Raw genomic sequence first — 16,131 nt, forward strand, 5'->3', positions numbered from 1 at the left:
TGCGCTATTCCAGACTAGAGTGGTATTTAACCATTCTTAACACAATTTCGTGGCTGCCAATTCCAGATGATTCTAGATGACTTACAGGGGAATTTAAAAAACAAAACAAAAAACACATCATAAGCATCCAGAAGGTAAACATCTGACAGAGTCTCAATCTGTACTCTGTCCCAAGACCTAAGAGAACAGCTGAATTTTCAATCACTTTCTGAACGTCAGTGGTGGGGAAGGATATGGCTCTCTGGGGGGGATGCTATGACCAGTGGGCTTTCTGGGGTGGGAGGAGTGCTGTGTCCAATGACATACATCCAAAATAGCTGCCATCTGGCAGCAGAATGCTTCAGCAAATCATTCAACAGCCAAAAATGTGGTTCAGCTGGGCCAGTTTACTACTTACATCCATACTTATTGTATCCCATCTGGAGGGGAGCTAGGTACCAAGAAGGGACAAGTGACTCCAGCCCACACACAACTTTTCTAAACCAGTTCGATCCCATTTACTGCTCAGCCCTTCAGAGATAATGATATAACAAACCTAGGTTTTTTACTGTATATTTTTTCTATGGAGGGACATTGTCTTCAGTTTGGGTCATCCTAGATTTATCTAACATACTTCAAAGCACTTTCCACTGCTTTGAAGTAACCTGCTTCCCTTCTGTATAGAAGCTCACAGCTTCTGATTCCAGTTTTTATAGGTTAAATCAGAAGCAAGAACTAAAGAGTTACGCAGCTGTGAAATGAGATGAGATCATCTCTGCTTCCGTATTTCTCAAGTGAAGGGAGTTTCTAAAGAGTTGACTTCTCAGCAAAATGTTTGCACAGACACACGAGACCTGTGTCTTTTACCACAAACCACAGTATGAAACTTATGAAGGCTGTGTGACATAATTACAATCTGGGGGAAGTATGCAAATATGCCAGCTTCAGAGCTTTGCTTTGGATTTCTGTCAATCTCTTGGTTTTAGCAGCAGAGTTTCATTTGCAGTTTCTGTAATAAGTAAAACATAGTTTTAAAAATAAAAGAAAAAGAAAAAAACAGAGGTTGCAGGGGAGAGGATTCTGTCTCCTGACTTTTAATGTCATTACTGATATATTGCCACTGTGGTAAAGCTGTGTTTTTGAATATTGTACAAATCACATTCCCCCATGCTGAAGGTAGTCTTTTTTGTATTGACCACAAATCATAATTTCATCGTGACAGTTGATTTCCATGTTTTTGGTTGAGTGCTGCAGGAACATCCAGAGTTTGAAATTGTTTACATTACTGCTTTGCATTTAAGAGAACTGATGACCATTAAGGCAAATGGAGACTTGAATGAAAAATAATTCTTCCACTTCCATAATATTAGCCTTGGTGGCACAGTGGTTAGAATGCAGTACTGCAGGCTACTTCTGCCGACTGCCAGCTGCCAACCATTCGGCAGTTTGATTCTCACTGGCTCAAGGTCAACTCAGCCTTCCATCCTTCCAAGATCGGTAAAATGAGGACCCAGCAATATGCTGACTCTCTAAACCACTTAGACAGGGCTGTAAAGCACTATGAAGTGGTATATAAGTCTAAGTGCTATTGCTATTAGTTTAAACAGGGATATTTTTAATAAATGAAACAGGAAAATAATCCTTGAAATGAGCTCTTTTGTACCTTGTATTTCTTTTTCCTCATAATCACCTCCATTTATTGTATACTTCTATCAATGATGGGCAAACTTTTTAAAATCATTATAAAAGAACACCACACTTTGTCTTTTCAGTCAGGCTCTTTCTACATCTTTATTTAAATCTACCAGATGCCCATGAAGGTATTTTTTTAATTTCAGGAAAAGGTGGAAATTACATAGTACCAACTGTGGACCCTATGACAGATAGGGTAAGATAAGGACATGCAACTTCACAATTGCCTCTTGGATGGCTTATTAGGTTTGAAGCCTAGTCAGGTTGCAGCAAAATTTCTGCTTGTGTTTAATTTTGTTTTAAAATTTTGAGCGTTATGTTCTGAGTCGCTACTCTGCATCCTAAAAAATCCTTCAGTTTTGAATTTTTGTTTCATGTGCAGATTTGTGAAGATCAATCACAGACTGATACTTTGTTTTTGATCACAACAATGACCCTATGTTTCATTGGCTGTCACAATGAAGAAAACAACTTCTTTACCTTCATTCTTGTTGTATAGTAACAATAGTTGACAAATTTCAACACTTGAAGCTTTCATCTTTGCATTCAACATGCAAGGAACCATCTTGCTAAAGCTGTCTGTTGTGGAAGAACATCTGTAATATGACCCACAAAATTCTGTGAAATGCCAAACTTGTCAGCAGTTTCCCTTAGAATTATCCATTCATTTTTCTAATCAGTTCTTCAAGTATTTCTTTTATGATATTAGTTGTTTGGTATCACAAGTTGTCCACTTCATTATTGATCATACACATCAGCTTTTCCCAGTTCATTGCTTTAAATATATATTTTTGTGCAGCAATGCACAGTATTCATGACATCACCATAAATAACCTACATTTGGTGGTGAATTTCAGTTGGAAAGACTTCTTCAGCAGTCAATTCAATCACAGCATGTTGCTAAAAGTGCACCGATGTGTACCCACTGCAGGCTTCCCTTTCATAAAGAATAGCAATGCAACTTTTTTCACAGCAACTCATCTTTTTTCACAGCAAATTTCCACCAAGAAATGAAAGAACAGATGCTAAAGAACATGTTACAGCTTCTATCACATCAGGACTGCCATCTATTGGTGATGTACAATATTGAAGACAGTACTTTTCATTCAATTCTCATAGATGTGAGGGAAGTGCTTTACGTACTCTCCATATGTCTTTCTCGCACCTAGCCTATTATTGGTCTCTGTGTTTAAGAGACAAAGGAATTTCTTCTCTTTTTTTTCAGCATGTAGTTTGGATAAAAGTGCAATTTTCTTATCCTATGTATTGAGAAATCTATCTTGTACTTCAAATATTATATCTGTTCATTGATAGGTGGGCTAAATCTATATTCTGCATCCAAGTTAAACATATTATGAGCATTCTTCATTACGAATGAGACCTCCTGCTCAGTATTGTTTAGTATTCTGCATATGTTCAGGAGCACATCTTCTAACAAGGGATAATGCTGACTTCAAACAGGATTATGGGTGGAGACCAGCTTCCAAGCTATGAACTACTAGGTAATTTGGAGTTAAGGATTACCAAAATAAGCACAGAAATCCCAGGACTAGGGTGGCAAAATGCCCAGTTAGGATTTTCAATTGATCTTTTCAATTTTGACGGCTGACAAGCAGCTGCCAAATGCAGCTGAATGAGATAACATACCTCTTACTTTATTTTAAATTTCAAAAGATTGGGAAAAATGGTCTCTTGTATGGAATTGTTCTTGGAAATTTTTGGAAAATGGCAAGTTCTGGAAACCCAAAATCTCTCTGAAGATAAGAGTCAAAGATCTTGGAAATCCAGGAACAGAAAAGCCCAAGTATATATTTCTGTAAATGGAAATAGTGATATGCTTATTCATATCAAGAAACTGACAACCATGAGTGAGGTTGGGACTAATTAAAGAAACTTACCTATAAAAACTCAGTTTGTTCCATCTGCTTAATGAAAAACAATGTGCTATTTAAGATGGCAAGATGGCACAAGCATCTCAGACTATGTGAACCAAATGCTTGATCCAAGTAAAACTGTTTTAAAATAATGTGTATTGCAAGGTGAAATTGTATAGAAGTTACTTTCCTTGGGATGATGTCTATGTCCCAATGTTTTAATATGCTGAAGCAAGCAATAGGAAAACCTATTTTGGATCAAATAATATCCAAAATAGAGTGCAGGAATCCCTAATAGGAGAAATTATGTGAGATAATTTGAAAACTGGAGAAGAATCCTGCTTTATTTGCAACAGAAGATTACAGTTGAGAGTATTTTACCTGAAAAGGATCTAAAGCAGGTGTGTCAAACTCGCGGCCCATGTGCGGCCCGTTTGCTGAATGTGTCATATGCTGGCCATGCCCTCCCCTGTTTTAACAAAGGGGGAAAAGTCGCAATATGTCACATGACAACAATGTGACGCCACGGGTTTGACACCCTCGGTTTAAAGGGTCTACCCAGCGTTTTAAAGATGTGAATGGAGAGAGTTCGAGCCAAAATCAAGGGTTTTTCTCTCCAAAGGAAGGAAAAATCATCAGGATGGGAAAAGGATGAAGAAGAGAACAGAGCTAAACCTAAAGGGCAAAAAATAATGCATTCTGTGAAAGAATTGTTCAGAGTAAGAAAAAAAATTCAGAGTAGTTTGAATTCAGTTTATTTACATAGAGGAGCAACTCGTATGTTTTAAAATAAGGAGTTTTTGTGACTCTTGAAACAAGCTGCAAAGGGCAGATACAGGAATAAACAGACAACAAATAAGCTCACAAGAGATTAGGAAGGCTAATAAAATGTAGACTGATGAAAAGACAATTGCTTTACACGTTGCACTGTTACTCTCCAGATTTGAGCTCCAAATGATTGAGTGTTAATTATGCAGTCAGAAGGATACATAGAATTTAATTTGCTGATGGAAATTGCTCAATAAGAACAAAAGATGGGATCTGTTGTTGAAAGGAATATTGTTAGAATCTAAACTTTTCAGAGTAATTCTCTAATAAGAGGCAACCAACTGAGCTTGAAAAAGAGGCGAGAGAAATTGCACTGAATCTTGGCATAGAAAACTAGAACATCAGAATATAGAGCAAATCAGGCAGATACAAAGGGAAGAATTGACCATCAGTTTTGAAATCATGCACAACAAATGTGCCAATCTATCCTGTTCTGTACATTTATTTAGTAAATGTCTTTGAATCACAAATAAGAAAAAATACTGAAAGCACAGGAAATACTGAATCTCAGTAGTATTAATAAGCAAATCTACAGTGACCTCTCTTTCCTTCCCATTGAGTCAAACAGAGGAAACTGGGACTTGTAATTTTCGTTGATTAAATGCCTTGTTTTTGCTGTTTCTGTCTGATAGGGCATAAAGATGAAGTGTCACCAGTCCAGACAATTTCTGGTTTATATAGAAAACACTTTTGAGCCATGGTGGCACAGTGGTTAGAATGCAGTACTCCAGGCTACTTCTGTGGACTGCCGGCTTCCAGAAGTTTGGCAGTTCATTTCTCACTGGTTCAAGGTTGACTCAGCCTTCCATCCTTCCAAGGTCGGTAAAATGAGGACCCAAATTGTTAGGGGCAATGTGCTGACTCTGTACACAGCTTAGAGAGGGCTGTAAAGCACTGTGAAGTGGTATATAAGTCTAAGTGCTATTGAAAGAAAGACTATGTTCTGATAACTACTGAATTTTGAGTGAACAGATATCTAATTATTTAAAGGACAATGGGATTATTCATTAGAGCCTTGGGGTGGGGGTGTCAAGAGATGTATTCCCTTTGCACTAGAACAAAATGGATCAACAGAAAGAAAGTATCATTCTCTATAGCAGTATGCTAGTCGACCTAAGCCTGGATCAGAAATGGCAGGAAGAAACTATTTCTGCTATCTTCCAAATTGGCTAGTCATTAAAGCCAATTCTTGTTTGTTTGTTTGTTTGTTTGTTTGTTTATTTATTTATTTATTAATAATTTAATTTCTATACCGCCCTTCTCCCGAAGGACTCAGGGCGGTTTACAGCCATATTAAAATACAAAGAATAAATAGCAAATTTAAAAAGAATTTAAAAACAAATATTTAGTAGGCCAATCAAACTAAAACGGTCATAGACCGACATAAAACCCCTTAAAATTTATAATTAAAAATACACTTAGGCTAGTCCCGCTCGATGAAATAATGAAGTCTTCAGTTCCCGTTTAAAGGTCCGGAGGTCGGGGAGTTGGCGTAAACCCGGAAGCAACTCATTCCAAAGGACCGGTGCTGCCACAGAGAAGGCTCTCCCCCTGGGGGCCGCCAACCGACATTGTTTGGTCGACGGCACCCTGAGAAGGCCCACTTTGTGGGAGCGCACAGGACGTTGGGAGGCTATTGGTGGCAGAAGGCGGTCTCGTAAGTATCCTGGTCCTAAGCCATGGACCGCTTTAAAGGTGGTCACCAACACCTTGAAGTGCACCCGGAAGGCTACTGGCAGCCAGTGCAGGCCACGCAGGATAGGTGTTATATGGGAGCAATGCGATGCTCCCTCTATCACCCGCGCAGCCGCATTCTGGACTAGCTGGAGCCTCCTGGTGCTCTTCAGGGGGAGCCCCATGTAGAGAGCATTGCAATAGTCCAGGCGGGAAGTCACGAGGGCGTGAGTGACTGTGCATAAGGAGTCCCGGTCAAGGAAAGGGCGCAACTGGCGAATCAGGCGAACCTGATAAAATGCTCCCCTGGCGACGGCCGTCAAATGTTCTTCAAAAGACAGCCGATCGTCCAGGAGAACGCCCAAGTTGCGTACCCTTCCCCTGGGGGCCAATACTTCACCCCCAACAGTCAGCGAAGGCATAAGCTGACTGTACCGGGGCGCCGGAACCCACAGCCACTCTGTCTTGGAGGGGTTGAGCTGGAGCCTGTTCCTCCCCATCCAGACCCGCACGGCTTCAAGACACCGGCCCATCACCTCGACGGCTTCGTCGGGGTGGTTCGGAGTGGAAATGTACAGCTGAGTATCATCAGCGTACAGATGGTATTCCACTCCGAAACCACGGATAACCTCACCCAGCGGCTTCATGTAGATGTTGAACAGGAGAGGCGAGAGAACCGACCCCTGAGGCACCCCACAAGTGAGGGACCTTGAGGTCGATCTCTGCCCCCCTGCCAACACCATCTGCGAACGGTCAGAGAGATAGGAGGAGAACCACCGATAAACAGTGCCCCCCACCCCCAATCCCTCTAACCGCCACAGCAGGATACCATGGTCGATGGTATCAAAAGCCACCAAGAGATCTAAAAGAACCAGGACAGAGGAACATCCCCTGTCCCGAGCCCTCCAGAGGTCATCCACCAACGTGACCAAAGTCGTCTCAGTGCTGTATCCAGGTCTGAAGCCGGACTGCAACGGGTCTAGATAGACAGTTTCCTCCAGGTATTGGGGAAGCTGATATGCCACCACACTCTCAACAACCTTCGCCAAAAAGCGAAGATTGGAGACTGGACGATAGTTCGCCAATACAGCTGGGTCCAGGGAAGGCTTCTTGAGGAGGGGTCTCACCACCGCCTCTTTCAAGGTGGCGGGGAAGGTACCCCCCAACAAGGAAGCATTGGTAACTCCCAGGATCCAGCCTCGTGTAACCTCCCGTGTGGCCAGTACCAACCAGGAGGGACACGGGTCCAATAAACGTGGTGGGATTCAGCCTACCCAACAACCTGTCCATGTCATCGGGAGTCACAGGATCAAACTCAGTCCAGGTAATATCCACAAGACCTGTCCCCGCCATCCCGCCCGAATCTATCCAATCAGTGTCCAGTCCATCCCGGATCTGAGCAATTTTATCGGACAGATACTGTACAAAATCCTCAGCACACCCCTGCAAGGGGTCCTCCCGAGCCTCCTGCATAAGCAGGGAGCGGGTCATCCTAAACAGGGTGGCTGGGTGATTATCTGCCGATGCGATGAGAGCGGAGAAATAATTATGTTTCGCCACTCTCATCGCCACTAGGTAGGTCTGAATATATGACCTCACTAGTGTTTGGTAGGATTTGATGCGGCTAGACCTCCAAACACTCTCTAGGCGTCTTTTCCGGCGCTTCATCTCTCTCAGCTCCTTGTTATACCAAGGAGCTGGTTGAGTTCAGTGCCGGGTCAGAGGCCGCAAAGGCACGACATGGTCCAAAGCCCTGGCTGCCGCCTCCTCCCAGGCGGCCACCAGTTCTTTGGCCGAGCCGTGGGCTAATTCCCCAGGAAACGGCCCAAGCTCCGTCAGAAACCTCTCTGGGTCCATCAGGCACCTGGGACGGAACCATCGAATCGGCTCCGTCTCACTGCGGTGCGGTGCAGCGGTTCGAAAGTCTAGCTGAAGGAGTAAATGATCTGACCATGACAGGGGTTTAAGAAGTAACTCCCCTAACTCCAGATCATTAAGCCACTGTCCCGAGACAAAAATCAGGTCCAGAGTGTTACCCCCAGTGTGGGTGGACCATTAACTACCTGGGTCAGGTCCAAGGCCGCCATGGAAGCCATGAACTCCCGAGCTGTCGTCGACGATTCGCCCACCAACGGCAAGTTGAAATCCCCCATAACCATAAGTCTGGGGGTTTCAACCGCCATCCCGGCTATCATCTCCAACAGCTCAGGCAGGGCTGCTGCCTGAGCTGTTAGCTATGTTGTTAGTTATGGTTCAACAGAAAAACAGAAAAATTGGTTTAAATTTAATAATTTTTAAAAATTATTTTTTAAAAAATAGAATGTCTGGATATACAGTATGTGGTTACATTTCTAAAGAGAAAAGAAGGAAATTGAAGTATACCTGCCAGAACAAAGCCAATACAATGCAGATGAGGCTTCAAGACCAAATGGAGAAGTATACCACTACAAAGCCAGATGGTTGGACTAGGGATAATCCCAAACTAGGGAGAGGATTATGATGAACTTTGCCTCTGTTATGAAGCATACTTTATTTATTTATTTTATTTGCCAAATTTAGATACCTCCCATCTCACTCACAGAGTGACTTTAGTCAGGATGCTCTTAGGCATAGCAGGAGGAGGAGCACGGATGGCGACCAACTGGGTCTAAAGATTTACAGGGAGAATTAGAGATCCATATGGAACAACGCCCATTATTCTTTCAGAACCTGATGAGCAAACTACGGAAAAGCTTTTATGAATTAAAGCAGGCTGTCAGTGCCTGAAATGAGAAACTAAGCCAAATGTTGCTTAAGGAAGGATTTGAACAAAGCAAGGCTGATCCTGCCTCAACTTGAGATTTATAAGTAATAAAAAGACCTTTATCCTGAATTAACATTGATGGTTTAATAACTTTTAATGAGGATAAACAAGATAAGAAGATTCTGAAAGACTTGGCCAGGGAAGAGCTTGGTAGCATTTCCTGTTATAGCTTGAAAAAGATGAGGAGGAAAAATATCTCTTCAGACAGAAATAGAAAATTATGGTCATTTTAAAATGTCTATGGCTGAGTAACCAATTCAGCCAACAACCTATGGAGGCTAAATTTCTAAAGGAAGAAGAGTAAACCTTATCTGGTAACAGTATGATAAACAGTATGTGCTTATATGGGCCAACAATAATTTTTAGCTTATATGTGTCAACAATAACTAGACCAAATTTGGGTACAGCAGTGGAAGTTACATATAAGAGTGCAGATAGTTCTTGACACTACAAACAGGATATACAAGAGCAAGGATTACAGTACTATCCTATAGAACAGATTACTGCTAATTTGCCAACCAAGCCACAACCACACAAGTCATACAAACAAGATAGAAATAGTGAATGTGTGTTTTAAATGATGAGAAGGGGTGTTGGAGATTGCATTATCTCTTTCCATCTTTGAACCTTTGGACCACTAAAGTTAATGGCAAGAGATACACTGGTGCAGAAATATTAACAATTCAAATGGGTTCACAAACTTTTAAGCATCTTTGTGGGTAAGGGGGAAGGTTTCTTTCATTCTGTGTCTGTCATCCAGCCTTTAGGTAGTAAAATAAGACTCTTATGTTTAAGAAACTAGGAAACTACTGGTACTTGTTTTATCCCTCTTGCCTGTCTCTCTCATGAAACCATAGTTTAAATAGAAGAGAGATATGGTATAGATAGAAATGCTACCCTGCATATATATTAATATGATGAATGTATATTAGTATTTATTCATAGCTGTTCTTTGAATGGGACCTGCTGCTAATTACTTGGCATTCTTTTAGTATTCTACACATGTTCAGAAGCACATCCTGAACTCCTATTAAAGAGTCCCAACTGAGTTCAAATCTCCCAATGAAATATATAAATAAATATTCTGTGTTTGGTCTAATATGTTTAGGCAATGAATTTAAGTACATTTGTCCATGTCCTTGATTATCAGGAACTTGTGCATACCAGTCCTATTTTGTATTCCCAATGTGTCCTTTAGCACATGAAATACAATATTATCAATGCTTTTATAAAGTTGATTAATAAGAAAACTTTAAATCACAAAGAAAACAGGCTGCATCAGAAGTGCTATTGTGCAATACGTATTTGATACCTATTTGCCTTGGGGATCATATCAACAATTCATGTGTCTCCTAACAGCCAGTATTCACGAAGTCTTTTTGTTGCAGGTCAGGTGAAAATGAGCTGCAAGTAGAGGACATAGCTCAGTATATTTATTCTGAAGGTAAGTTGCTTGCTGGATCTTCTTTGCCTGGCATTTGAGGGCAAAGAAGAAAATGTCACTGTGATCGATACAGATGAAGTAAATAATTCCATTGAACATTTGAAGCTGCCTGTATTGGGACAGGATGCTGGACTAAATGAAGCCTTTGGATTAGATCCAGGAGAGCTTTTATTTTGTTGTATCTACTAAACTGGGAAAATATCTTCAATTCCCCTTCTGGAGTTTTTTAAAATTAGGAATGTTACAACAGATCATCCATTCACAGTTCCATTCAAATTTACATGTGTACAGATGGATGCCGGAATGTAATTTTGCCAGCGGCAGGAAATGCTCTCAGAGTAGATACATATAAACAGAAAGAGGAACGGTTAAAGTTAAACTGGGAGTATTAGTTCAACGACCATTGAGTTTAATATTTAATATAGACATGTACCAGCCACAAAAGAAGAGAGACTAGAAAAGCAGCATTTGCCAAACATTCAGAGAATGTGTATTTAAACTGTATATGCCTTTGGATTTCAAACATGATCAATAGAAGCCAAATATTACATGATTAAAAACCTGCTTAAAATTCATTAAAACATATGAAAAACTTAAATAAAAAGAAACATATTGAGACTTTTTTCAGAACTGTAGCAATGCAAGGAATAGCTTCAGCTCCAAATGCAAGCTATTCCATAGAGTGGGCTCCACTGTGAAAAAGCAAAATTAGCTGTAAGCTAATCTTATATTGGCATGTTAAGGATATCAGCATTGGAATCTAAAGAAGTCAAGTCTTTGGATCAATAAAAACTCCCATTTTGTCCAAATTTAGCTTCAGTTTGTTTTTCTACAACCAGTTATTTACACTTTAGAGATCAGCACAGGGAGGATCTTGAGACATCCAAATTCAGCATGCCATATAAGGACAAATATAGCTAAATATCATCAGCATATTAGCAGCAGATAGTCCTGAAACCACATATAATGCTTAAGATTTCTTAGACAGATCAATTAACATGAGATCAGATTTTCTGGGCCATTTTTCAGAGGGGCAGACAGAATTTTCCCTGTGTAATCTTTTGGCCGTAAAGCCATTTCAAGGGGATGCCAAATAAATCAAGTATTGGTGAAAATGCTGGACTGTGGGGAAGAATTGGGAACATGTAGAGAAGGAAAAGAGAAGAAATGAAGCATAAATGGTATGTAGTTCTGTGTGTTTTATATATATTCTAGAGTACAGGAAAGATAATGATTCAATTTCCATAGTAGTCAAGAAGTTAAAGAGGATGTCATTGGCCAGGTTACTGTAATCCCCTAGGTTTTAGTTAATTCAAAGCAAGTGAATAGCCAATATCCAGGAAAAGACAATAAATTGGGTTCCTGTATTTTCAATAAGCCGGCATAAGGAAACCAAAATATGGTTTTGGTGCAGCAGACATGTATGTTGTGACAACTTCACACAAATGTTGTAGTTTCGTATCCTGATGTCTGGTGCAAGTATGTAAGTCAAGTCATTTGTGTGATTAGCACTGTCTTCAAAATTAATCTCTTGGCTGTATCTTCCTCCAAGATACCAAAAGTGGAAGAAGGTTCCACAGTTGGTAGTTTGCCCTTTTTCATGTGTGCAACCCGAGTTGGAACTCAACTGGAACTTCATAGACTTAATGCTTTATCTCTGTACAAAAGAAATGGGTTGTCTAGTGGTTAAGATACCAGACTAGAAAGTGGGAGACTATGAGTTCGAGTCCCATCTTAGCCATGAAAGCCTGACTTTGGGCCAACCACTCTCTCTCAGCCCAACCCACCACACAGGGTTGTTGTTCTAAATGGTTCAGGAAAGGAAGTGGGGAATTCTTATCCTATAAACATCAGCTAGGGCTAGGCAACAGATCTGAGGTAGTTCGAGGAAAGGATTGCAAGGAATAATTACAGAGTTCAAGCACAATTAAGGCTGCATGGAATCTTACAAATGTTTTAGATACAGCACAAAATTAGGATAATTTGATTGCTATATTTTTAAATTTCTCAGTTGTAATAATGGCAGGCAAGCTAACAGCATACCATTATAGTAAATTGGAAGTAATTTGTATGTACAGTTGTAGCCAGTTGTTAAGACTTAAAGAGCTGAGAAATCAAGTCTGTGCCTCGAAGAGAAACTTAGATTTCTCTTTCTTGAAACTTTATTTCTCTCCTTCCTCTTTTCTCTGTCCTTTTCTATCAAGGTGAACAACTAGAAACAATGGTATCAGCAGAAAAGTATGCAGCATTGGGATCAGCAATTCAAAAGATGGTGGTGAGCTTAGAGTTCCCACAATACGTTTCACAGTCCTTGGTGAATGTGAAGCTGTTCTTTCAGATTGTTGTAATGAGAAACCTTATTGTAGTTTAATAATTAACACACTTCTGGGGGAGGAAATCACACAGCAGTTCCTTTGAATTGCTGCTTCTACAGTTTATTTTATTGTTGAAATCAAACAATTTTCAGTTTATTTTTTTAATATTTTTTTTAAATTAAACTGAAAAGTGTATCTTGTCAACAGAAAATGAACAGTAATTTAATATTCAAAATGTTCCTCTATTATATCTTGATCGCTTGACAGACCACTCAAAAGTACAATAAACTTGAACAGTCAACTAAGGTATTTCTGGATCCTAGAACTATGTTTAATTGTGTGTTTTCTAAACTTGTATATTTTCATTTTATATCAATATTTATTCAAAGTCCTTTTGGAGTGGTACATATTTTAAAGATCTATATTTTTCCCTATATTTATATTTATATAAAACATTACATATTTTAAAGATCTATATCTATATTTGATATATAGATACATTTGAACAAAATAATTTGTGGAAAACTAATATAATATTAAAATCCCATTAAAAGTATACGAACTGACAGTGGCAGTAGATGCATCAATTTTAATTTTTAATACAGGATATTCCTTGACTTACAGCCATTTGTTTAGTGACTGTTTGAAGTTGCAACAGTACTGAAAAAAGTTACATATGACCGTTTTTCACGTTTTTGGGGGTCCTCCATAAATTTTAAAAGTAGGAAGGGGTCCTGAGAAAAAAAACTGTTTAAGAAACCCTGATATACATTATGATATAAATAAGAAGAAACAATGAATTTGGGGTATTTCTGCCAACAGAGTCCTGAGATTTGTTAGTTCAATTGGTACTTATTCAATCATTATAAGTTCAATGCTGACTGTAGAGGTTTCTAAAACTATGTTTAAAATATGTATAAACTAAGATTATTAAGAAACTGGATGTCCCCGATGCCATTCGGAGCTCACAGAAGTACAAAATAGTGATTCTACCCAGCAGTTCTGAGAATGTGAGTTGCAAATAAATAGTCCTCCATACTGAATGCTGATTCTTTACTTTCTCTCCCTGTTATCTCACATTTCCTCTGTCTTTCTATCATCACAGAAACAAGTGTTGAAGGAAATCTATCCAAGGAATTTCCAAACTCTTCTCTGATGCAGCCTTCAACTCCAATAAAACAGGTAAAGAGCAACAAAGTCAGAGTAGCCTGACCTTGCCACCACTGATTCTTCACACACACCAAGACATATTTATGAAGCACATGAGAAAAAGGGTTATGATAACACAGTAATTGGGAGCAGAATTTCCATTGCTAAACAATATAGTCGTAAAGCATGTTGTGTCAAACCCAGTGGGGTTTGCCATACCTGGGGATGGGGAGGGGTTTTGGAGAGGCAGCAGCGGTCACGAGCAGCAGTGGCGAATGGTGGCAGCAGTCCCGGCCGCCTAGACCAGCTGATCGGTGGCGTACCGGGAAGCCGAGAGCTGGCCGCCGATCAATAGACGAAGCAGTTGTCTGCATTGCTTGGCAATGACAGTCCCAGTTACCATCATAGCCTCCGGATCATGTGGGTTGTTAAGAGGTAAGCGGCAGGAGTCCCAGGCAAGGAGTGGGGTGGGTGCTGTGGAGGGGGGTATGCTGTGGGGAGGTGCTACAGGGCATAGGCCAGCTGGAGGGGAGTGCAGACAGATTGGCAGGGAGAGAACGTCTAACTTTGGGCAAGCTGCAGGGGCTGCAGGCATTTGGCAGGAGCCACAGGCCTGTGCTTTTGAATGCAGGCAGGTTGGTGGGGGCTGTGGGCAGCTAATTCTGAGCACAAGTGAGACAGCAGGGACTGCAGACAGGCACTGCAGGGCATGGGCAGGCTGGTGGGGGCCACCACAGAGCAGGTAGTACAGAGTAAGAGCGTAAATGGTGATCACATGACTGCAACTCATGCTGACATCATAATTGCAAGAATAGCATCCAGGTACCCAGATCACAATCATGTGACCATAGGGATGTTGCAGAGGCCACAATTTCATAAACTGGTTGTAAATCCATCTTCTTCAGCACTGGTATATTTTTCAACAGTCACTGAATGAGTAGTGACCATAACTCGAGGACAACCTGTATACTTTGTGTAATATTTTAGGTAATAATTATGCTAATATGCAAAATGTAACATAATACCTAATGACAATATATAAGGAATAATAAATCATACAGACATAAATAACAAGGTGCATTCAGTTATATTTTAAACTTTGTATATATATTTCATATTTCCATCTGAGCAGTTTTCTGATTTTTCAGCTGACAATTTTCCCTATATTCTTTTTTTCCTAAATTTTATTTATTCTTAATATTCCAATCACCACACCTTTAAATGTATATATCCTTAACATTTACATAAGTAGATCTCATATTGCCCATTACACTGTTATTTTTATTCATAGCTGAAGTACATATATTGTTCTTGTTTTTTCAACACTTGGTTAATTTGTTTGTTTTGATCAAATAATACCAAATAATGACAATAATCTCGACTTGTAAAGGAAACCAGTCCAGTGAAAAGTTGGCAGGTTACTGACTGTTTCCACCACTTCAGGGAAGTGGCTTCATTCACAGCTTCATTATTAAATATGTCCTGTATAAACAGTCCCTCACCTAGCATGCTTTATATAACTGGTGTCATGACAACAATAATCTGGAGTTGATAGCATTTTCCCCAAAATGTATGAAATTAGTAGTTCATCCTACCACTATTGCTTGCAGATTAAAGTTTTGATTAGATTTTTTGTTTCTTCAGCCTCTTGAAATCCTTTCCAAATGACAATGGTATCTTTGCAATGCAGTATCCATTTTTCAAAAAAAATTCTAAGGCTGTTGTGGTATACAGGTAATCCTTGGGTGACGACTGTAATTAGGACTGGAACTTCCATTGCTAAGTGATGAAGTTGTAAACTGTGACATCACATGACCACATCATTTGGCAACAGCAATCCAGGCAGTCCCCATTGTCATTATTAACCAAATCCCACTGGTTGTTAAAAGAGGACCCAACCTTCCCGACTTGCTCCCTTCTAGCCCAGAGCCTCGATAAAGTAAGGGACTACCTTCTCTGCCTCCTCTTGACCTCTCCCCACCTGCCTATCCCCCATCTCAATCAAAGACCAAAGGAAAGAAGTTGAAAAAAATACATTTACCAAAATGGAATCAAATTAGCAGGAAAACTTTGGCTAAAACAATGAAGAAGTTGTTAAAATTATTCCAACTGAAACATTGGCCCAAATGAACCAGTTGATGTATGCCACAGTTATGTAAATACTGAGGAATTGTGGCTTCAAATACGAAGGAATGAAGTTATTAAGAAAGGAAAACCTAAATAGTACATGCAAATAGAATTGAAAATAAAGGTAATTTGCATAAACTTGAGGAATTTAAAGAATTTGAAGCAAGGAACTTTTAAAAATAATTCAAAACTATGTGGGTGTGGGTGAAGTACAACCTGGACAGTAAAGGAATTTCAGAAGCTGCA

The 16,131-nt window shown here is 39.9% G+C and overlaps 1 protein-coding gene across 2 annotated transcripts in view; it reads left to right on the forward strand.

Moving 5' to 3' along the window:
- PPP1R3F (protein phosphatase 1 regulatory subunit 3F) overlaps positions 1 to 16,131 on the forward strand; it is a 53,662-nt gene that overhangs the window by 22,458 nt on the left and 15,073 nt on the right. For both annotated transcript variants that reach the window (XM_058168677.1, XM_058168678.1), the window contains 2 exons: positions 10,239 to 10,294; positions 13,715 to 13,791. In XM_058168677.1, the coding sequence (XP_058024660.1) occupies positions 10,239 to 10,294; positions 13,715 to 13,791 (133 nt within the window). The remainder of the gene's footprint in view (positions 1 to 10,238; positions 10,295 to 13,714; positions 13,792 to 16,131) is intronic.

Source organism: Ahaetulla prasina, chromosome 2 (assembly GCF_028640845.1).
Source record: "Ahaetulla prasina isolate Xishuangbanna chromosome 2, ASM2864084v1, whole genome shotgun sequence".
Classification (NCBI taxonomy): domain Eukaryota; kingdom Metazoa; phylum Chordata; class Lepidosauria; order Squamata; family Colubridae; genus Ahaetulla; species Ahaetulla prasina.